General features: G+C 54.7%; 1 protein-coding gene across 1 annotated transcript; it reads right to left on the bottom strand.

Annotated features, from left to right (window-relative positions):
- Positions 1 to 4,123: 4,123 nt before the first annotated feature.
- Positions 4,124 to 12,550, bottom strand: LOC122389938. The gene is made up of 4 exons (XM_043382446.1): positions 12,518 to 12,550; positions 9,113 to 9,304; positions 8,452 to 8,674; positions 4,124 to 7,206 (listed from the first exon to the last, which is right to left on the bottom strand). The coding sequence occupies exons 1-4, from the start codon at positions 12,548 to 12,550 to the stop codon at positions 4,124 to 4,126; spliced, it is 3,531 nt and encodes a 1,176-aa protein (XP_043238381.1).
- Between the last annotated feature and the right edge of the window lie 11,419 nt (positions 12,551 to 23,969).

Here is a 23,969-nt window from a genome sequence, read left to right as displayed (position 1 = left end):
AGCCGTGGGGCTCGACGGGGACCCCACATGGGGTCGCTTGGGTTGGACTGTGTCGTTGTCGGTTGAACCCTGCCGACTGGAAGACGGCGCGAGCAGTGCCCATCACTAGGGCCACTGCCCGCTCGCAGGCCTGTGCGCAGCGCCTTGCCAGACCGGTGTTCGCGGCCCCCGAACGCTCGCAGCGCCCGGGCCCCTGCAGCCTCACCTCCGCGTGGCTCGGTAGGGGGAGCGTCAGGCTCCCGAGCCTGATTACCCCGTTCCCGTCGTCGATGACCGTCTTTTCGCGGCAGCAGAAGTCTCTTCCGAGCACAATGTCGTACAGCAGGCCCCCAACTATCTCCACCTCCGGACAGACGAATGTCTTCTGCTGTATCTCGAGCCCCAGATTGTGCACCACTCCTAGCATCTGTAGCTCGTTACCTCCGGCCCCCCTCGCGGGCCGCGTGCTCGGTGAGGGTTGGAGGTGCAGATTTTCCCCGATCATGTCCCAGAAATCCCCCCTCATCATGGAGAAGTCGGCCCCGGTATCCACCAGAGCCCAAGCCCGGTGACCCGCAACCCGCACCTTTACGGCTGATGCCGTCAACCACGCGCTGTGGGACTCTGATGGATTCCGTACCGGCACTCGTCCCATCGCACCGGTACTTACTCGTTTCCCTGTGGCTGACCCACCGCAGCTACGTGAGTGTCTCTTTGCATGACCGCGGGTGTGGGAGGGCACCCCTGTCCCTGACGTGCGGGCTGCCCCGCGGTGGGTGTGCCGTAGGGGGCAGGTGGGTAACCCACCCTCCACCGCCCCTCACGACCGCACCCCGCTGCCTGAGTCGTGCCTCCCCGCTGCCAGTGCCCCATGTGTGCTGTTGGACCCTCCATCGACGGGATATCGGTCGTACCTACGGCTGCAGTTGCGGGGGCAGGCGGGCATCCCGCCCATCGCTGTCCCCCATGGCTGCACCCGGGGCAGAACGGTGCCCACCCGCCGGCCTCCTCAGGCGGACCACGGGGGCGTTCCGCCCACTCCATGGCCGCCTGCTGGTAACCGTTTGCCTGCGCCTGCCGCGCCGGACAGTCGCGGATTAGGTGGTCCGGGCTATTGCAATGGAAACAGCGGCGCCCCGGGCCCTGCCTGTTTGGGTTCGATGACCATCGCTAGGGGTTCCTCGCCCCCGTGTCGTACCCCGTGCGGTGGTCGTCCCGCCTTTCCGTCGTGTCGAGACGCTGCAGGGCGCGCTGCAGCTCCCCCATGCCCCTCTCCAAGGCGTCCAGACGAGTAGTACCGGGCGCGTCCCGGTCTCGGACCGCCAACGCCTCGCCCTCGTTGGGCGGGCGCATGGCCCGGAGTGCGTCTTGCTGCTTCTGGAATTTGTCGGCGACCTCCACGGCTTCGATGAGGCTGGCCGGGTCTTTTGTCAGCACCCGCACCCGTAGCTGTTCCTCTCGGAGGCCGCATATGAAGCGGCTGACGATGTTCGCTTCCACGGACAGGTCACCGGCTCTCGCCCCTGGGTATGCCTCCCGGCCTACCTGGCGCACCCGGTCGGCGAAGTCACGTGTCGCCTCGCCGGGCTGCTGCCGGATATTTGTCAGTTCGGCGTGCGCTTGCATCGCATTTTTTGCCGTGCCGAAACGGGCTTCCAGTGCGGCTACCGTTTGTTGCAGGTTGCCTTGGATGTCGTCCGACAGCGAGGCGAAGTAATCCAGAGCGCTGCCTTGCAGAAGGCTGAGTAGGCTCTGCAGCCTTTTTTCTTCCGAGAAGGCGACCGTCTTTGCCCGGAATCGTCGGTACCATCGACCCCATGCCTGTTTGTTCTCCCCCGTGAAATTTTCAAAGTTGGTCAAGAGTAGAAATTCTCTCTCCATCTTACGATGCTACACTGAGGTCAATTAAAAAAAACTAGATTTAAATTTACTTAAGAAATGGTGTAAGCCAACGAATGCGCGTCCGCTTGTGTCCGAACAGTCCTACCGACCGCGCCAGTTGTTCGGACGCGCATCCACCGGCAAACACCTCGGTTCAGCTGATTAGTATATTTACAATGATCGTACGGTACACGTTAATCCAGTTAACAACCCTGTGCTGATTCCCCGTGCCTTCCAGCCTCTGTCGTCCGTCCCGCCCGAACTCCCCGTGCTGAGCTACCCGCTCAGCCCGAGCTCCTCTCGCCGAGCCAGCCGGTTTGTTTGTTTGTTTGTTTTGTTGGGTTAGGCCCTTTCGGTCGACAAGACCATTGCAGAGCCGGAAGGATGATAGGAATTAGGGGGAGACATTGGTCTGGGCAGGCACCCTAGAGAGTCGCCGGGGCTGAGCCCGTCCAAATGGACAGACCGACCAGCCCCCCAAGCACTCTCTGCACCCGGCTACGGGGTGCAGCTCCCTCGGGAGCAGCGGTGCCGCTCCAAGGGAGCAGCCCGCATGAGATAAAGTTGCCTGTCCAGCCCGGAGGGGGGTTGCGGCGTGGAGGAGAAGGATTTCTGATTCCTGAGGATAGAAGCACGGATAGGTCAGCCAGCCGGCGATGCGCCGCATTATATAGGGGGGCTGGGCGCCCGCCGACCAATCAGCGGCCCCCACGCCACCGACGTCATCACCCCAGGCAGAGCTGCAGGTTTGGCGGCCGGCGCCCGCCACCAGCCGCCGCGCCGGCCGGCCGGGCGGCCGTGCGTCGCTCCCCAACACATGGTGCTTACATTCATGGTTCGAGAGGACATTATTTGGTCACTAAGAGAGCAGTGTGTTCGCATTATAACATGCTTTTTATCGACTTTGGTCTATAAGACTTCTGGAACTCTGCATGACTTACTTGTTTTCTGTATTATATTTTCCCCGCTGAGCATTAGTATTCACGTGACTAAAAGTTGCGGCAAACTTTTGCAATATCGGCCGGTTTTTCACTCATTTATCGCACAACCACTGCATTCTGGAGCGCACCCACGCTGGGAGCGCCGGGCACCAATCCATACCTTAATCAGCATGAGGTAAGCGCATTATGGCTTCCACTACAGGATGCCTATTTCTGTGATTGTCCCTACCAGGTAAGGCCGGGCCGGTTTTGGCTCAGCAGACCGCCACGCAGTTGACGCCGGAGTTACCTGCACATCCGGTGTTCCAGGAATCAGGTGATTAATCGGCTGCCGAAATTATACCGTCGATTAGTGGCAGCGTCAGTCATGCGACGATGCTCGCACAAATCGTGGTAAAACAATCTCGTTGTTCGTGTGAATCGTGGTCGTTCACTCTGATCCAGCACGGCAGACCAAAGTGTTCGTGTAATCGTCGAGTTCACTAATAATTGCGTATGTGATCGAATCGTTTCATTAACCGGAGGACCAAAAGAGTTCTTAGATGAATGTCTATTTCTGGATTACTCGTCACACACTGCACCTCAATCGAATCGTACGACGCCGGCGCCGTTGCGCCGGCGGAGCCGCGCCGTCGTCGTCGTTTCGCCGCGAACTGCCGAGCCGGCCGGCGGCGGCCGGCCCGGCGCGTTGGGGCCGGTCAGCACACATATGTGCTCCAGATGACCCCCCAGGCCCTGCAGAGGACCACGTGGACGGCGGGGCTCGGCCGTGCCCGCCGCGCGCTGCCGTCGCTGTGCGGCACGGTACGTTTTCTCTCGAACATGGCCGGCCCGAATTTTCGCGTCGCTCGCGGAAATTCTAAACGTAAGAGAGAAAACAAACGAAACAACAAACAGCTGCTCGCAGGCAGCATCTCCGTCCGTATCGTACAGCAATAAACGAACGCTAAAGCTAAGGCTGTAAACTACTTCGGTTGCGCCGCGAGTCGGTCCCAATCTAAGGCTGCTACACTCTAAGGCCCTAAACTGCTAATCGCACAGACCGACCGGCCGAATGACCCGGGAGGGGCACTATGACAGTGTGAACGCGTAGCACTGTCGAACGGCTCACAGCTGTTAGCTAATGGCTAATCACCAAACAAATGACAATTGACACAAGCGACAGCGCACAGAATGAGCGGCTCATTCTCACACACGCACACGTCAACCTAACACGAATGACGGACGCAGTTAACACTCACAAGTGTTCAGACTCCGACGCTGCTCGGCAGCGGCACACGGTGGTCGTAAAAGGCTCACTAGTCGCCCCACTCGCTCACACATTATCCCTCTGAGTCCATTTGCTGTCCGTCACCATCGCACTCGAGACGGCAGAGTCGAGAGACCGGCCGCCTATAGCGTCCAGTGGCAGTGGCCACTTCAACCACCCGCACTCGGCCGTCGGCGCCAGGGAACACGTTCACCACTCGCCCCACAGGCCAGTGTCCGCGGGGCAGATTGTCGTCTGTCACCAGCACTAGTTCCCCGAGCTGCACGTCAGCCGTGGCTGCGCGCCATTTCACCCGCGTGGTGAGCGTCGGGAGGTATTCCCGTCGCCAGCGCCGCCAGATGTGGTCGATTAACACCTGGGTGTGCTTCCAGCGCCGTCGGCCGCACAGGTCACCGTCGACGAACACACCGGGCGGCAGCTGGGGAGACGCGCGACCGATCAGGAAGTGATTGGGGGTGAGCGGCTGGTAGTCGTCGGGGTCGGTGCTGATGTAGGTCAGCGGACGGCCGTTCAGGAGCCCTTCCACCTCGGTGACGACCGTTCGAAGCGTCTCATCGTCCACGGCTCGGTCTCCCAGCACAGTCGTCAGTGCGCGTTTGGCTGACCTGACCAGTCGCTCAAACACGCCACCGAAGTGCGGTGCTCCTGGTGGGTTGAACCGCCACTCAACCCCTTCTTGAGACAGCGTGTCCGCTATCTTTGTCTGGTTCCACTGTTGCAGTGCCTGCCGCATTTCCCGCTCACCAGCACGGAAGTTTGTGCCATTGTCCGAGCACACGAGGCTGACGTTGCCCCGTCTCGCCATCATTCGTCGCATGGCCATGATGAACGAGTCGGTGTCCAGTGAGTGCGCCAGTTCGATATGGACTGCTCGGGTAGACAGGCAGGTGAACAGGCAGCCATATCTCTTTTCTCGTTTGCGATGTTTCTTCACCGTCAGGGGGCCGAAGAAATCCACTCCTACACGAGCGAAGACCGGGGCCGGCTCGCCCACTCGGAAGGCTGGTAGGTCACCCATCAGCGGCGGCGCTGGCCGGGCTGACCGTTTCCGGCACAGCATGCAGGCACGTGTGTACCGCTTCACTGCAGCTCTGCCACAGATGACCCAGAACTGCTGCCGCAGGTGAGTCAGCACGTGTTCAGCACCGGAATGGGCGAGCTTCTTGTGTCGGTCGGTGATGATCAGCCGAGTGACGTCTCCGCGTGCGGGTAGAATCACCTGGTGCTTGACCTCGAAGTCCATCTGGGCGTGTCGGAGCCGGCCCCCCACTCTTAGTAGGCCGGTCGAGTCCAGGAAGGGGGTCAGCTGATGCAGTCGGCTGTTCGATGGGAGTCGCCTTCCGTGCTGGAGAGCTGCGATTTCATCGGCGAACTGCTCGGCCTGTGCGCTGAGCAGCCAGACGCGCTCAGCCTCCCTCAGCTCCTCCGCAGTCAGCGGTCCCGTCCGCCGATCAGCAGCTGCTCGGCTGCGGCTGTTGTGAGCGAACCTGCGCACCCACGCTGTCACACGCAGCAGCCTGACCAATGATGAGAACCGGCTGGGGTTTATGGCCGGCTCAGCTCCCCCAGTGGCGCAGGCTATTACCCTCATTTCGGCCGTTTCCTCGTCTCTCGGGCGCTCCGTCGTGCGGGGCGGCGCGGCGGGCCAGTCCTGGCGACGGCGCCGCAGGAAGGCCGGACCTTGAACCCACACGCCGCCGGGCGCCAGCTCCGTCACCGAGCAGCCTCGGCTGCATATGTCCGCTGGGTTCAGTGGCCCTGGCACGTGTCGCCATTGAGTCACGTCTGATGCATCCTGGATCTCGGCGATGCGGTTTGCGACGAAGGTGTTAAACCGCCTGCTCTCGCTGTTGATCCACTGGAGTACGGTGGACGAGTCGCTCCAGAAGATGGTCTCGTTGATGGCCATATCGTGCTCTGCCTTGATGGTGTCAGCCACGCGGACGGCCATGACAGCGGCCTGTAGCTCCAGCCGAGGTATGCTGAGCTGTTTGATGGGTGCGACCCGCACCTTGGACATCACGAAGCTGCAGTAGCCGGTGCCATCCTCGAACTCGAACCGCAGATAAGCCACCACGCCGAACGCAAGCTCAGAGGCGTCACCGAACACGTGCAGCTGACAGTTTACGACCGCTCTGTCATCGGGGCGATAACAGCGGCCCACTCGCACGCAGTCCATGTCGTTCAGCTCCTGCTGCCAGCTGTGCCACTGAGCGAGGAGTTCACTGTCGCTGATGGCCTCGTCCCAGTCCCATCCGCCGAGCCAGATCTTTTGGATGAGACATTTGGCGCGGACAATGAACGGAGCCAACATGCCCAGCGGGTCGAACACTGCTGATGTGATGCTCAGGATGGAACGCTTGGTGTTCCCACTGTCGACCTTCTTGACCTTGAACCTGAATTGGTCATCCTGAGCGCACCAGTGAACGCCCAGCGTCTTCATCCATTTGTTCTCCCCGGTCAGGTCGAGGTCGCGCGACTCCTCACACTTGTCCTCAGGCGGCACGTCCTTCAGCACCACGTCTGACGTGCTCGTCCATTTTGTCAGGTGGAAGCCGCCGGCGCTCAGCAGAGAGTTCAGCGAGTTGACCAACTCCCGTCCCTCGCTCTCGGTGTCGACGGAGTCCAGGTAGTCGTCCATGTAGAAGCGACTGACGACCTTGTCGGCCGCCCGAGGGTGTTTGTCTCTGCCGTCTTCTGCGCACCGTCGTAGCACGTAGGTGGCCGTGCTTGGTGATGACTTAGCACCGAATATGACCACGTTCATTTGATACGTTTCTGGCTCCCTCGTCATGTCCATGTCTCGCCAGAGGAACTGTTGTGCGTGTCGGTCCTCAGCACGGATGGTTATCTGGTGAAACATCTGTTTCACATCAGACGCGATCGGCACGCTGCCCTGTCGGAACCTCATGAGCACGCCGGCGAGTGAGTTCAGATTGTTCGGCCCGGTGATGAGGTTGTCATTCAGTGACGTGCCACCACATCTCGCCGCTGCATCGAACACGACGCGCACCTTTCCTGGCTTGTTTGAGTTCTGAACGGCGTGGTGGGGCAGGTACCACGTCCGCTCGTGCGTGCGGTGCTCTCCGCTGACCTTACTGGCGTGACCTTGGGCGATGTAGTCGTTCATTGTGGCTTGATACGACCGACAGAGGTCAGGGTCGCGAGCCAGACGTCTCTCGACCGCTCTTAGACGAGTGAGAGCGGTTTGTCGGTTGTCCGGGAGTTGCACATTGTCGGCGCGCCACAGGAGACCAGTTTCGTATCGGTTTCCGGTCCGTCTCGTGACGCTCTCCAGAATGGACATGGCTCTCTGCTCTGCCTTGGAGGGCAGTTGTGCGCTCTCGTATTTCGTACCGAAAGCCTCCGTCGTCCAAAACTGCCTCACTTGGTTCTGAAGTTCGACGAGCGCACTGTTTTCGTCGCCGACACGGACATGATTCACAACTCGGTCGTCTGACAGGTTTCGACTCGGTGCTCGGCCGGTGACTGTCCACCCGAGCAGCGTCCTCACGGCACACGGAGTCCCGGCCGGCCCTTCAATTACGTCACGTGGCACGATCAGTTCTATCATGTCAGTACCAAGTAGCACTTCTACTTGACCTCGTGTCGTGCTTGGTAGATCCAGGTCGGCGAGATGAGACCACTTGCATTTCTCTCGTGACCAGTCTATGGCGTGGTTCGATACATTTAACGTCGGCGTCGTTTGGGCGTTCCGTATTTCATGACGGGTACCGCTGCTGCTGACGGGCTCGATCTCGAAGGACACACGGCGTGAATTGAGTCTTTCGCTCCCGTTTATGGTACTTAAGACCAGGCTGTTGATAGGTCCAGAGATACCGAGCCGGTCACTCAAGCCTTCAGTCACCAGTGTGATCTGGCTTCCAAGGTCGAGGAGGGCATGGGATGTGCAGCTCCCGTTAGGGCCATACACTGTTATCGGCAGTGTCTGCAGCAAAACCTTACAGGGCGGCTCGGCCGCCGCGGTGCCCACATGTTTCACTGCTGACGGCGCGCCGCTGGCAGCACTGCGCCGTGGAAACACACGCTCTCCGTTGTGCAGAAGCGTGTGGTGACGTTTCCCACAGTTCTCGTGTCCACATTTTGTACTAGACGTGCACGCGGCGCTGATGTGGCCTCGCACGAGACAGTTGAAGCAGAGCCCGTTTCGACCGGCCACTTCAGCTCTCTCGCTCGCCGTCAGCTGTAGGAATTTGTCGCAGCTCTTGATGTCATGAGCCCCATGACAGACTACACATGTGTCCTCACTCCCGGCCGGCACCGCCGCCTTTATTGCTGTCATCTTCGGTTTTACGACCTCCCGGAGCGCGGCCGGCGCTGACGCTGTCGCGTAAACACGCCGTGGCCGGCCCTCCCCACTGTTGACCTCGGCCTTGGATGGCTTGTGGCCCGTCAGGGTCAGGGACGCACGCCCCGCGGCCACGTAGCGGCGCAGCCAGCTGTCCAGGTCGGCCAGAGTGGGGCGGACGAGTCCGCTGTGTACAGCGTGCTCGCCCCACTTCAGCGCCAGCGCAGCGGGAAGCTTCGAGATCACAGCTGTTACATTGGTGGCAGCCGAGATGTCTGCGTCGTAGTGAAGGCACTGTAGGACACGGACCGCGGTGCGAAGGTCACGTGACAGCTCTGTCACAGCCGACATATCACCATCTTTCACCGGCCGCGAATCGAGTAGTTTTTTCATCGTCGCGTGAATGACCCGCGCCGGGTCACCGAACTCCTCCTCTAGCTCACGCAGAGCCTCACCGTACAGAGAAGAGTCGCACAACATACCGCGCACTGATTCCTTGGCCGGCCCGGTGAGATGAGCCTGGAGATAGGTCAGGCGCTCGACATCAGTCAGGTCCTCTCGATCGTGCACTAGAGCCCTGAACAGCGCGATCCATCTCGGCCATTCCAGAGCGGAGCCGCTGAACTTATCCAGGGTCACTCGAGGCAGCTGTGGAGCCGTTTGCTGTCTCACGGGCTGTAGCGGGCGTCGTGTTTCCTGCTGGTGACGGTCGTCGTATGGCCGCGCGCTCACCAGTTGTCCGTACTGGGAGGACTGCTCCACCCAGTCCCGGGTGCGTGAGGACCTGTCACCCGGCTGCAGCGGCTCACGCAGCAGGGCGGCTGGCTCACTTGGAGCTGCGGCAGCAGGCCGAGATAGAGCCTGTCGGTCGACGGCAGATGACTGGTGGTCATACTCCTCCTCCTCGAGCAGCTCCAGCTCCAGCTGACGGCGTTCAGCTTCGTCGGCGAGCTGTTGAGCTTCGAGAGCTGCCCGCTGTCGTGCCAGTTCCGCCTGCGTCTCCGCCTCGCGACGCGCCCGCTCCGCCTGCGTCTCCGCCTCCTGCCGTGCCAGCTCCACCTTTGCCGCGGCCGCGCGCTGGCCTTGCTCCGCTGCGAGCTTGCTTAGCGCGGCTCGGCGGCGGGCTGCGCTGATGGTGGACGACGCTGCGCTGCCGAAGCTCTCGCTGCGGGTATGACATGCCCGCGAGCTGCGCGTAGATTTAGCGTCACACCGTGCGACCGCCTTTGCGGTCGATTTCGCGTCGGACTTCGCTTCCGACATCACTGCGTCGGACTTCGCTTCCGACATCACTCGTTCACTGCACTCGTGTCGGACTGTACGTCCATTCACTCACTAGTTCACATACATCCGGCCCGGAGGACCAAAATGTTCGTGTGAATCGTGGTCGTTCACTCTGATCCAGCACGGCAGACCAAAGTGTTCGTGTAATCGTCGAGTTCACTAATAATTGCGTATGTGATCGAATCGTTTCATTAACCGGAGGACCAAAAGAGTTCTTAGATGAATGTCTATTTCTGGATTACTCGTCACACACTGCACCTCAATCGAATCGTACGACGCCGGCGCCGTTGCGCCGGCGGAGCCGCGCCGTCGTCGTCGTTTCGCCGCGAACTGCCGAGCCGGCCGGCGGCGGCCGGCCCGGCGCGTTGGGGCCGGTCAGCACACATATGTGCTCCAGATGACCCCCCAGGCCCTGCAGAGGACCACGTGGACGGCGGGGCTCGGCCGTGCCCGCCGCGCGCTGCCGTCGCTGTGCGGCACGGTACGTTTTCTCTCGAACACTCGTAATTTGATTTGTATCAGTACATTTACATTTATTCCAATAGCAATGTCACGTCTAAATCACAGTAACAATTTGGTTTGTCGCTTTCGTTCCTATTTTCTCGTGCATATTGTTAAAACAATGTTGAGTGCATCTAATTCCCAATCATTGAATTCAGACATAACACAACAACTGCTAGAGAAAAACACAAAAACTCGAAAAAGCGATGAATATGCGACCATCAGGGTTCAGGACACAGATCGTTATGTCCAATGGAAGTTCAGTTCGGTCGTGGGCTGAAGCAGATCCCGGGTGGGCACTGAGCAGGATTATCATGCTGGCTGACGAGTGACGACCATCAGTTGGGGTTTATCCATATGCTTTTTACGACAGTAAAATGTATGGGATTATTTTTTCAGACGAATGCTAGGCGAGGCAGACTGGTTGAAGACTGAAGCTGATATGCTTCAAGCGAAAAAGCATATCATTACATATCTATAGATCTTATGATTAACCAAGGTCGGCGAATAGTCCGTTAGCTTTCCAAGTTAACCGCAGGAGAGCGCCGGAGCCCTCACCCCGACTATGTTCGTGTTCCAGGTCACGTAACGCGTGTCCAGGGCGTGGTGGGCCGCCGGGTGGACCTGCCCTGTAACACCAGTTCAGGCTTGGACGACGACCTCGCCAAGCTGATCATCTGGTACAAAAACAACGAAACAACACCCACGTTCAGGTATGTGTCAAATGTAGATCATTCGGATCTGCGTGATGTCAAAATAAGATTGCAGTCTTCCGTTGCTGCACGTCATGCAAAGGTGGCCGTCCACACTGTTAAAATGAAGGTTAGAAGTTACGGTGATAAAGAAGATATGAAATTACACTCACCACAAAAAACGGATATTGCAACGTTCGATCCTAGTATAATATGAGACTCAAGTCGGACTAATTTGACCCACACAGCTCGGAACAAAGTAAAAAGTTAACAATGCAGAATGCAGATAGATGGTCTACATAAACAAGTTCCAACGATCCATTAAATTGTGTTAATGACAATCTCTTCAGTGTCCGAAAAGCCTCCTCCTAATACATTCTCAAAGCCGAACCCAGACTGGGTTCGAGCCGAAAGAGCAATGCCTTGGTGTTTCTCTTCCCAGCCCAGGTGACTTCTCAAAGGTCAAACTTGGTCGATTCGTGAGCGTCGGACAACACGTGCTACCCACATGCTATGTCCGACCCCTAAACTTTCCCAAATTAAATAGTCCGGAGAGCTTCCCCACACGGTGCCGAATAAATGAGATAAATATCGGTTATGTTCTCCAATAGGGCTATTTCCTTGTGGTTAGATACGTGTCTCAAATGGACTCTGCCAAAGAAGGAGAAAGTCAATCATTTGGATAATGCGAATGCATGAAACATGGTTATTTCGCTTATCAGCTTAATTCACAGGCTATCACAAGTATTGCCAAATGCATCTAAGCTTCAATATGTTCTCCGGTATGCCATCCCAACGAATAATAGCACGTATAAATACGTACCTATAAGCAGTCGTACCTTAAATTTGAGCATTTCACAGACCATTGCTTTCCGGAAAGAATGCCAAACTACTGAGATCCACAAATACTTATGCACTTTATTGTATGAGTTTTTTACGTTCACAGCAACAATAAATGCTGCTGAACATCCCCAAGTCTGGCTCCTGTCGTTTCTAGGTTAAGCTCCTGTCGTCCCTAAGCCCGGCTGTGACAGAGCTGGCGGACCGTTTCAGCTGGGACGGTCGCAGTGGCGGATCCGATCGGTCAGCTGCCGACCGGTCAGCCAGTACCGACCAATTACCTCTGCGGTTCGAATCGGTCATGGCCGAGGATGAGGGCACGTACCGGTGTCGGGTGGACTTCCAGCGCAGTCCGACCAGCAACCAGCGCACCCACCTCACCGTTATAGGTGAGAGCCGGACACACCCCACCGTTATAGGTGAGAGAACCGGATACAGCTCACCGTTATAGTTGAGAGAACAGGACACAGTTCACCGTTATAGGTGAGAGAACCGGACACAGCCACGGACGTATAAATAAACTGGACCCGCAACCACCTCCATTCAGGTGAAGCCGACAAGGCGCCATTTTACGTTGCCAAAAAACCGTACTCTGGAAGGTCATCGAGCCAATACAATTAGAATTGCGTCTAAACGGATGATCGGATCGAGATGCTGGTGGTACCGTTCGACGGGTAATGCCTTGAGGCAGGTGATGATGGATGTCACATGGCACCCGGTGTCACATGGCGCGTGCCACGTGCCGACAAACTTACAAAGGGCAAAAACCTTTAAGCGACGCTTCAAATCAAACGAATGGCGGCACAGGTGCCAAACTCACAGGCCAGATGTCCCAGTGTTTGAGCACTAACATATGGTATGCTCGGCATCAGGGGGTGCGGAATGCACGCGCTAGTGGCGAAAAACATTTTTTTGAAAAAACATGTTTTGAGGAGGCATCCTCCGATTCCGGAAAACCTTGACCTAGGCACACCAAATTTGGCACACTGACACTACTGGACACGCGCTTTAAGGTGCTGTACAAATAGGCGTGCTGGGGTACACAGTGCACGTGCTGTGCACGTGCAAACCTTTTGATGTTGCACTCTGTGTCACATATGCGGGTAGGGCGGGTAGCGCTGGCAAGCTCAAAGTGCCAAATTTACACAGGCTCCCCAGAATGCATTCCAGCATAGTTATTGAGCATATCCACCTCCTGGTGGCCCCCAAAGGTGCGCTCTGCACGTGCAAAAAATTATCCGCGCCGGGCGGTGGGATGCTTGGACACCCTATGTGGATTTATGTACATAAATATCTCGAAAACGGCGTTGCGTAGCGCCGCTGTTTTTGGCACACCTTTTCATACATCTTTTTCACAAATGATGCATAACTTTCAGACTTAGGTCGCTCAAGGTTAGGTCACCAGGTTACGTCTAAGTGGCCTTACCTTAGGAAAAATTATAATGCCTGTCATAGCTACACAGACTATACAATCTGTTTAAAACGTGCAGCAATTGATAAGATCAACAGTATATACGTAGAGTACCTACCTCTACCTCGAAATTTCAATATCACTGACCTAGGGTTCTGTTGATTTTGCGACCTCAGACCACCAGCACGGCAAATCATTTATTTTGTCAAATTCGGGCTCCTTAACTTTTTGCTACCCAGCAACGCAAATTTACGCCTCAATCGCCGGCCAGCGCAGCATAGCATAGGTATCTTTGTTATCTACGTTGTTTGCGCCTGCAGTAATACTGTACCGCAATAACCATTATCTTCATCTTTCACCCACAGATGGCAGTAGCAAAGCGCCTGCATCTATGCTGTGCCGCAGTGCTCTTACAATACGAGCTGAGCATTGAGCAAGCAAGTGATATTGAAATTCCGAGGTAGAGGTACTCTACGTATATACTGTTGCTCTTATCAATCGCTGCACGTTTTAAACCGATTGTTCAGTCCGTGTAGCTACGACGGGCACTATACCTAACTTTTCCTAAGGTAAGGTCACTTGGACGTAACCTGATGACCTAACCTTGAGTGACCTAAGTCTGAAAGTTACGCAGCATGTGTGAAAAAGGTGTATGAAAAGGTGTGCCAAAAACGGCGGCGCTACACAACGCCGTTTTCGCGATATTTACATAAATCCACATAGGGTGTCCTAGCATCCCCACCGCCCGGCGCGGATAATTTTTTTTTTGCACGTGCAGAGCGCACCTTTGGGGGCCACCAGGAGATGGATATGCTCAATAACTATGCTGGAATGCATTCTGGGGAGCCTGTGTAAATTTGGCACTTTGAGCTTGCCAGCGCTACCCGCCCTACCCGCATATGTGACACAGAGTGCAACATCAAAAGGTTTGCACGTGCACAGCACGTGCACTGTGTACCCCAGCACGCCTATTTGTACAGCACCTTAAAGCGCGTGTCCAGTAGTGTCAGTGTGCCAAATTTGGTGTGCCTAGGTCAAGGTTTTCCGGAATCGGAGAATGCCTCCTCAAAACATGTTTTTCGCCACTAACGCGTGCATTCCGCACCCCCTGATGCCGAGCATACCATATGTTAGTGGTCAAACACTGGGACATCTGGCCTGTGAGTTTGGCACCTGTGCCGCCCTTCGTTTGATTTGAAGCGTCGCTTAAAGGTTTTTGCCCTTTGTAAGTTTGTCGGCACGTGGCACGCGCCATGTGACACCGGGTGACCTGTGACATGCATCATCACCTGCCTCAAGGCATTACCCGTCGAATGGTACCACCAGCATCTCGATCCGATCATCCGTTTAGACACAATTCCAATTGTATTGGCTCGATTACCTTTCACGGCACGGTTTTTTGGCAACGTAAAATGGCGCCGTGTCGGCTTCAGTATCTTCCATAGGAGGTCCATTGGGATTGTCAGTCCAGTTTATTTATACGTCCGTGAACACAGCCCACCGTTATAGGTGAGTGAACAGGCGCCGTCTCACTGCTACAGGTAAGGTAGTGGTCTCACCCACCGTTATGGGTGAGAGGGCGGACACATCCCACCTTTATAGGTGAGATGAAAGTGTGCATATCTCACCGTTTTAGGTGGGACCGGTGGGACGGCCGCACGGCGGACACAGCTCACCGTTAAAGGCTAGAGGTCAAAGAGGGAGGTGAGAAAATGCCGTCTGGCAGTCAAATATGATGAACACACCGCCTAACCTTTATTTTCTGAGAACTTATATCGCACCATCTGTCGGGTCCTAATGGCTGTGCAAAGTCGTGAGCCTCCAAAGCAAGACTGTATTTCTCTTTTTCTTTCTAATATCCGTTCGTTTTTAATAAACGTAAAATCATAATCACGAGACCATAAGAATGCGCCACGCTATAACATGGTACTCCGCAGAGGACGAGTGATAGTATGTAGTATTGACTCGACATCCTCCATCTCCCCTCCGAACTCCGAGCTTTCCATCCTCAAGACATCAGCATGTGCTTCTGCTGGAGTCGCTCGGACCTTCGCGGCATTATGGGCTGTGGTGAGTCATGTGCACTTCGGAGCGCGTGGCCGGTGAGCAGTGGTCGGAGGAACCTTCGGTTCCGCAGCACTAAGCGTCCTGAGCCATCCAGTTTGATAGTGTATTGGCGAATGTCGCACCGGGCCTGTACGACTAAGCCACTACGGTCCCAACGCTTGGTCCTCTCATTCTGTACGAGCACCGTCTGCCCAGGATGAATGCGTGGCAGGTCCCTGTTCCTCGCAGACGTCGGGGCTGCTCTTTCCAGCATCTTTTGAGTCATCTGGCAGGTCCCTGTTCCTCGCAGACGTCGGGGCTGCTCTTTCCAGCATCTTTTGAGTCATCTCTGCCTCCCTTTTCTGCAGATGATCCGTCCAGTGATCGTTCACTACCAGATGCTTCTTTACCACCGGGACACCACCTCTTAGTTGCCGGCCCATGAGCAGCTGAGCCGGCGACTTGCCGCCGTCTCGGAGTGGCGTGTTGTGGTACTGGATCAGCGCCTCGATCGCTTTATCCGAATCTATGCCACTGGCTGACGTGCTGGTGCGCAGGATCGCCTTGGCCGACTTTACCGCCGCCTCGGCCCGGCCGTTTGACTGCGGGTAGCCGGCTGACGATTGGCGAATGGCCACGCCCCAGCGGTCCAGGAACGCACGCATCTCGGCGCTGACCAGGTTGGTCCCTCCGTCGACGGAAATTTCTTCCGGCACTCCACACTCGCTGAAATATCGTCTCAGCAGTGAAATGAGGCGACCTGAACTGGCCGACCTGAGAACATCTAGCCTGAGCCAGCCCGTCAGCCTGTCAGCGTAAACGATGTACTTATTTCCTCCGATCTCAAAAAGGTCGGCTACTACTTGTTGAAATGGGTAGTCCGGCGGTGGCGTCATGATAGGCGGCTCTCTGGGCTGTGACGGCGCATGCTCGTCACAGTCAACACACTGGGTGCGACTGCGCTCGATGTCGGCTTCAAAACCAGGCCAGTAGACCGAGTCGCGGGCACGCCGCACCATGCCGTCCACGCCCTGGTGTGCGGCGTGCAGACTCCTGGCCACCCTCTGTCGCAGTGATGCCGGAATGACGAGCCGGAGAGGGCCGCCTTCAAATGTGTAGCAGACCAGACCATCCACTAGACTGAGCCGTTCGCGGACTTTGAAGAAGTTCTTCATCTCACCGGTCTCCTGAGTGCTGCTGGCTGGCCAGTCACCCGTCTGCACACGCTGCTGCAGTCGCCGGTACATGTCATCCTCTGCACCGGCACGGCGGACTGTCTCATCGCTGATCATGATGGTGTCGCTGCAACCGGCGGTCGCAGTTATCGCTGCCGCATTCATCTCGTCGTCCAGCTCGAGGTCAGCCTCAGTCGGCCCAGGCCTCCCCACTGGATAACGCGACAACGTGTCTGCAGCCTGGTTGGAGCCACCCGGTCGGTACCGGATACTGAACCGGTACGGCAGCGTCTTTTCCTTCAGTCTGAACAGCCTGGGATTGGAGATATCTTTCAGAGCCCGATCAGTCAGGAGTTTCACTAGGGGCTTGTGGTCCGTTATGATCTCCAGCTTAGGGCAGCCAAGGAGGAATAGTCTGGCCTTTTTCAGCGCCCAAACCACCGCAGTGGCCTCGCCTTCCACTGCAGCGTAGTTTTGTTCGGCTGACGTGGCGTGTCGACTGCCGCAGAGCGCTAACTTCCAGCCGTCCTTGCAGCAGAACGGCGTGTCCGGCCCAGAGCACGTGCAATACTGCTGCATGATGACAAATCCCATGCCATTCTTGCTCCAGTCTGTCAGTAATACGGTCGGCCGTTCCTTATCGTAATACTGAAGACCCTTCGCCACCATTTTACAAAGGGTTTTCCTCACCTCTTCGAATCTCTGCTGCAGATGCTCGTCCCAATACACCTTTTTCGACTGTGTATGTTTGAGGAGCTCACGAAATGGTTCCATCAAGGGGCTTGTGGCGACAAATGGTGCCAACTGGTTCACTAGTCCGTAGAAGGAGCGGATGTCAGTGATTGTCGGGTTTTGCGGCATAGGAAAATCGGCGATTGCGGACACCTTGTCTCCCGTAGGCCGCTAGCTGCTCCAGCTCAGTTGGAAGCCGACGAATTCCACTTCTCTCCTGCAAAACTTGAACTTCTCCGGGGAGAGTGTGATCCCGGCTTCAGCACATTTTGTCAAGAAGTCCCAGCAGTGCCAGAACGCTTCTTTGATGGTGCTGTCGAAGAGAAGCACGTCATCTACGCACTTGAACTTCCTCTCGATGTCCACGATGGCGTCATCAAATCTTCTGGTGTACGCGTCTGAAGCTGACACGTGGCCCATGGGCGTACGTCGATACCTGTACCTGCCCCACGGCGTGATGAATGTGGTCAGCGGGCGACTCTCCTCGGCCAGGGGTACTTGATGAAACCCAGAAAATGCATCCAGGGTCGTCTTGTAGCTATGGTTTGGCACTGATGACACCATGTCGAACGGCGGTCTGGTATGGTGTGTCTCGCGCCGGCAGACTTTGTTAAGCTCTTGGTAGTCGACTGTTCGTCTCGGCTGTCCATTCGCTTTTGCTACGACCACCATAGGAGCGCACCATATGGCTGGTTCACCGGCCGGAACCTTTTCTATCACGCCGCGCCGCACATCCTCATCCAGCTGCGCCTTCACCTTTTCCTCCCAGTGCTTGCTGACCGGAATGGGAGTATGTCTTGCATATGGCACGGCGTCAGGAAGCAGGTGGATGGTGTGAGGGGGGCCTCTCATGGCCGGCAGTGGCGTGGCTTCGTTGTTGAAGGCTGTGCTGGCGAAGCTCCGCCTCAGAAACTCTTCTAGTTGCGGTACGTTGTCCTCTGTAGGGTGATACGGCAGGTCGCCGGGACGATTGGGTGGCTCTACCGCAGGTGATTGCCACTGCGGGTCACTGCTCTGCCGTTCAGTTGGCTTTTGCTTCACTGCGGCACTGATCACGGCGTCCGTGTGGGTGTGGTGAGGAAAGTTAATATGCACCAGACCCAGTGCCTTGCACGCTCCGACAGAGAGGAAGAGGCGCTGCACGCCCCGCACGAAGAAGACCGGCTGAACCGTCACTCGTCCGGCTACTTCAATGCGGCAGGTCTTGGATCCAACCACTCTCAATGCCCCTCCACCAGCGTGGCGTAGGTTGGCATCAGCTGGGTTTAGCTCACTTTCCGTCAGACGGAGCGCACGCATCTGTTCCACCCCTGCCACACAACATTCAGCCCCAGTGTCGGCAACGGCCAGCAGTCGGTAAATCTGGCTATGCTGGTACTGAATTGACACTGATAATTCCTCCATACCAGAGACTCCACGCCGGTAGGATTTTGTTACTTTATTGATGGACCATAGCAGGCGGTTGCCAGTCTCAGCAATAGAACATATGTCGTTCGGTACATTCTCAGGGACGCCGTCACACATCACTCCATTTGCAAGATTGCTGGTTTTCTGAGGGCATCGGTACTTCTTGTGGCCTCGCTGGCCACACAAAAAGCACGTGACGTCCTCAAGAGTCGTTCGACCTTGTTGCTTGCCGTTCCGCCTCCCTGCCCCCTGTTGGCGGCTTGCGCTTGCACCGCTACGGACATTAGACTTCAGCCGGTCAGCTTTTGCCTTCTTGTAGGCGGAATGTAACGCCGCTAGCACGGCTTCGTCTCCGCCAGCCGCTTCTTCCAGTGCTGTGAGTGCGTCGGCTTCCACTGCTCCAATCTGTGCCGAAGATGTTGCTGATTCAAAACCTTCTATCTTGATGATGACCTCCTCAAGAGATTTGTACTAGTCAAAGTGTTGATGCATGTCTAACTTAAGCGCTTCATTGGCCAGTCCAGTCATCACCCGGTCCTTTATCAGCTCCTCGCTAAGGTCACCGTGACAATGTGGGCACCGGAAGTCACATTCGAGGGCCTGCTGCTCGCACCGATGAACAAACTCCTTCCCAGTCTCACCGGCTTGCTGTTGCAGCTGGTGAAACTTGGCCTTCTCCTTAGCTGGGTTGGAGGATTTTCGAATCACCGCCTCAACGGCATTCAGGGCCTCTGATACAGTGAGTCCTTCCCATCGCTCCCCGAATTGGGCTTCGAGGACACGTTTTATTTTGTCTTCACTTTGCAGTCGAATGCTGGCAACCGTCGTCTCGTCATTCCAGCCTGACATTTTGGCAAATTGCAGTATGTCGCGCCTCCATATTCTCCATTGTGGCATCGACATATCGTAGGACGCCTTATCAGGCAGTGAAGTTGCGGGCATCTTGGCAGCTGCCCTCGTGTCGTGGCTATTCCGAGACTCCCGTGACTCTCTCATCTCCATGTTCATCCTTTGTTGCTCTTGCAACACCACCGTCAAGGCTGCCTGCTGCTCTTGAATTAAGCTCAACAGCTGTCTGTTGTCCACGACATGATCTGAGGGCGACGTCTCTGCTTCAGCTGCCCTTTCCCCGGCATTCTTATTCCGGCGTGAACCCATTCTACCGCTAGCCATTATTGAGAAATGTGTGAGAGCAAAACGTTAGTTTTTACAGTCCTACCGACCGCGCCATGTCGGGTCCTAATGGCTGTGCAAAGTCGTGAGCCTCCAAAGCAAGACTGTATTTCTCTTTTTCTTTCTAATATCCGTTCGTTTTTAATAAACGTAAAATCATAATCACGAGACCATAAGAATGCGCCACGCTATAACATGGTACTCCGCAGAGGACGAGTGATAGTATGTAGTATTGACTCGACATCCTCCACCATCTGAAAACATGATTAACGTACATACTGGGAAAAATTGCTGCTTTGGTACCTCCCAATGCAGCAATTATTTAAAAGCCGACTCAATAAATCATGTGTAACTGTGCTGGTAATGGTCATACAGTTATACCCACACTTCAAGGACAATCATGAACAGGGGGTCCCGACACGGTTTTATTTGCATAGCAAAATGTAGCCCCGTAATGGAATCGACTCCTACATAGTTGTTTTCTTGGCAGTAAATCACCAGTAAGTCCGCTGAACGTAACAGAGTTAATAAAACGACTCCTTTGGGGCGATAAATCCCAGATTCATCACAACACGCCAGTGATTGTCTCATTGTACCATGGGTGCTGAGATGGAAATTGAATAATTGATGGAATTGTCAAATATTCTACTAGATCTCTCGTAAAATTATGTTTCATCATAATCATATTGTCTTCACATGTCTTGAATGATAAGAGACAGCTGAATAGAGTGCTGAGTGAACGAGACTTTGACGGGTTGGGCAAGTTGAGAGGTTAGTGGACGCTGCTCAGCTGGTAACACTCCTACTTCTGGCACTTATCATTCCAACATGTTACCCCTCGACTTATTGTATGATAATATCTCAGCTTTAACAAGCTTCTGATTGATTGAATCGACAGAAATGTTAATAAATAAGTTTTTCACACCTAAATTCGCCATTCTCTTATTGTGTTAGCTGTTCCTACGTGACGAAGTGCAGCTTTAAAAGTCAGTTGTTTTGCTGCCATCCCTGGCGAATGGAGATAAGGTAGGCCTTTAATTAGTTGGTAAAGTCTTCTAACTAGCCTGCAGATGAGAGCGCAAACTTGAACACTAAATTTTGGCGTGTTTGTATTGATAACTTTTATATTGGTAGGCATACAATGCCAATTTGGCAAGACGTCGGAGTCGTTCAACGTGTTAAAAATTGAACTTTGGGTCGTCAAAATTAAGTTAGCCTGTACCTAAGCTATATTATGAAAGATTGCAACATCGAATAACGAATCTCTCCCTTTCTCGCTTTCACCCTTTCTCTGTCTGTCTGTCTGTCTGTCTGTCGTCTGTCTGTCTGTCTCTCTCTCTCTTTCTCTCTCTCTCTCTCTCTCTCTCTCTCTCTCTCTCTCTCTCTCTCTCCGCTCTCTCTCTCTCTCTCTCTCTCTCTCTCTCTCTCTCTCTCTCTCCATCCATCCCTCCCCCCTCTCTCTCTCTCTCTCTTTGTCTCGCTCTCTCCACAGTGCCTCCCGGAGACCCAGTCATCACTCTGGAGGGACGGCCGATGACGGGTCTGCTGGGCCCGCTCCGGCTCGGAGAACCACTCACACTGGTGTGCTCGTCTCGTGGAGGTGGGTTTTAGTCACACTTTTGCGGAATTGTGTGTTTGAGCACTTGTGCACTGTTCTGTGTTCATCGAGGTATGTGCTAAAGCAGACTCTCTTCTCTGGAGAACTATTAATATTAGAATCTCCGAAAATGTGGAGACGTGGAAAATGTGAAAAAGTCCGACTGAAAAAGGCGCAAAATGAAATATAATGTCAGCCTGCAGACGATTTCAACTTCCGACATTTTCTATCAACTTTTTACGTCATTCCTAGCGTGAAAATCCTCACGAAGTGAGTGGCGACTACCTGCAATGTCGACTTACCGGCCCAGGTGCCACATCTCGACGGCATTGCCACCACCGAACCAATGCATAAGCTATGAGCTGCTGATTGAGACCCGATGGGTGGGTCGCCGGGCCGGCAGGCAGTCGCTATTTGACCCCCGTCACCGGCGAACTGTGAGTCCGTGGGCCGGCGGACCGTGGGTCGAGAGACGGGCCGTGGGCCGACGGGCCGGATCGCCGCAGGTCGCCCACCGCGCCGCTCCGGTCGGCCAAGAAATATGGCAGTGGCCCCCCGGGCGGACGGCCGCGAGCGCGCCGGCCAAAGAGACGCATTCGTCAGCGTCGCTGGGGGCGGGTGGCGCAGGACGTATCGGCGTGCGCCGCCGCCGACCTTTTACGGCCGCCGAGTGGCAGGGGGCGGCACGGCGCGGCCCACGGGCCCGCGCCAGGCAGAAACCGGTGGTAACTGATGGCCAGAGCGGCCGCTCGCGGCCGGAGCGCCTTAGCATTACTGACGCTTGCCATCAGACCTCTCAGCAGCTCCGGAGACCCAGACAAACGCGCACTGACCTGGTCAACGGGGGCTGGTTATGAAACTAGCCCGCCGTGATGAGTTTTCAGACTGAAAGTGGCGTAATTTAATCAGTGCGGTCGGCTACTCAGCCGTCTTGAGGATACACAAGTGGCTCATTAGTTCAACTCGACTGGGCGTTTCGAGCGTTCTGGGCACTCCAGGGAGAGCTTACCTGAACGGCTATGTATACCCAATTATATACTGCGTCCGGGGCTCACGATGCGCACTGCACTTTGCGCAGGAACTAAATCCGTGCCATGTAGGTGTTTCTCACTGTTCTTTATTGCGGTAGGGGAAGTTGGGGCAATGCCGGAGTTGGGGCAAAGCCGAAATTCAAGATATTTCGAAAACCGTACGACATGGATGCCACATGTCAGTGATGTTCTGAAGCTTAAGTGACTAAAATTATCGCATGTTTGTTACGAGTCGTCATTCGGAATACTTCGGCTGTGAGGGCGCCAAGAGCGTTTTCAAGGTACGTTTCCCTTGTACTACATGCGCCTTTGAAGCTGCATTTCTTACTCATTATGCTACCGTTTGTCTGGCCAATTCGGTCAAGTAATCTTCAGCATGTCTTTGCATAAGTGTGCTACCTATTTGAAATTTATACAGCACGTTGAAAAGTTATGGGCCTGCAAATAAAAGTATGGCTGGCTGGGGTAATGCCGAAAACGTGCAATTACGCACGTTAAAGCACTCTACGTGGACTTTACTGCTGTAGAATAGCAACGCGTATTTTTAGTCACACAAATTACACTTTCAACCGACACAACGGCCTGTTACCTCTAAGGAATGACTTACCTGGCCTTTTCTTATTATATCACACAATTATAACTTCCAGTGTGCACCAAGCGTCCTCAAGCTCTTAATGCCCATGTCAGCTTTGATGAATTCTGGATAAAGTTTGAGATAAAATGGCAAAACATCAATTCCGGCATTCCCCGTAGATCATTTCTCCCATTTTCGGCTTTCCCGCAGTCCGGGGCAACGCCGAAAAAGTCACTTCTTTGATATTTCTAGTTTGTGCGCTTAACGGTATGCGAATTCATCAAATGCGCCTGGTATGTTTGAAAGGCAAAAGATTGGCCTCTCGAATGACGCCAACAAGAATAGCTTATGTTGTCTACCTTGTGTGCTACGGGCGTCAGAAAAAAAAGTATTCGGCGTTCCCCCAACTTCCCCTACCATCGGTCACCATGGAGTTCATGCTGACTTAAGGCCTGGCTACACTATGCGTTTTCTGCGTGCGTTTTTTTTGCGTGTTTGCGGGTTTTGCGTAATATCGTTCTAGAAAAATAAGCGATATTACGTTTTTGTGATGTTTTTTACATTCAATTTTAGTAAATATAAGAGTTTTATTAACTTTTTCATGTAACTAATGTAAAAGTTATATTATTTTTAACTTTTTCTAGAACGATATTACGCAAAAAACGCAAACCCGCAAAAAACGCACGCAGAAAACGCATAGTGTAGCCAGGCCTTTAGATTCTACGCATGTAGTCTCATATCAACGCTGCACACTTGCTTGCTTATTTTTTCTGAGCAATGCTTTCCACGAACATGCTAATCGGCTTACAGCTTTACTCACAACATCCGACAGAAACCGTGTTCAGCTGTTTTTTTATAGACTAGGCTCCGGAGGAGTAAAAGATATTATAAAGTACTTTAATTCAGCTAGAAGGATGTTCGTGGTGCTTTCGTCGGTGGAAGCTCCATGCCTCGTTGATTTCGCGACGATGTCGATTGGCGTTGCGTAGGAATATAATAGTATATCTTCATGAGCAGGGTTGAATGTATGCCGTTCCTCCTACACGTCAATAATCACGAAGAAAAAAAAATGACTTTTAACTTTTTCACCATGATGCAGATTTCTGTCCGCTGAATTTTGGCAAAC

This window comes from Amphibalanus amphitrite, unplaced genomic scaffold (genome assembly GCF_019059575.1).
Source record: "Amphibalanus amphitrite isolate SeventyFive unplaced genomic scaffold, NRLGWU_Aamphi_draft 000377F_arrow, whole genome shotgun sequence".
Taxonomy (NCBI): domain Eukaryota; kingdom Metazoa; phylum Arthropoda; class Thecostraca; order Balanomorpha; family Balanidae; genus Amphibalanus; species Amphibalanus amphitrite.
This window is presented reverse-complemented; position numbering and strand designations above follow the sequence as displayed.

What these genes read in the sequence shown, in the direction of transcription:
- LOC122389938 (XM_043382446.1), bottom strand. Translation starts at nt 12,550, where the DNA reads ATGTTAGTGCTCAAACACTGGGACATCTGGCCT. An exon ending in AACACTGGGACATCTGGCCT is followed by an intron (nt 9,305 to 12,517) that starts GTGAGTTTGGCA and finishes GAACGCCGTCAG; the next exon opens with CTGGAGCTGGAGCTGCTCGA. An exon ending in CCTCCCAGTACGGACAACTG is followed by an intron (nt 8,675 to 9,112) that starts GTGAGCGCGCGG and finishes CGTGTCCTACAG; the next exon opens with TGCCTTCACTACGACGCAGA.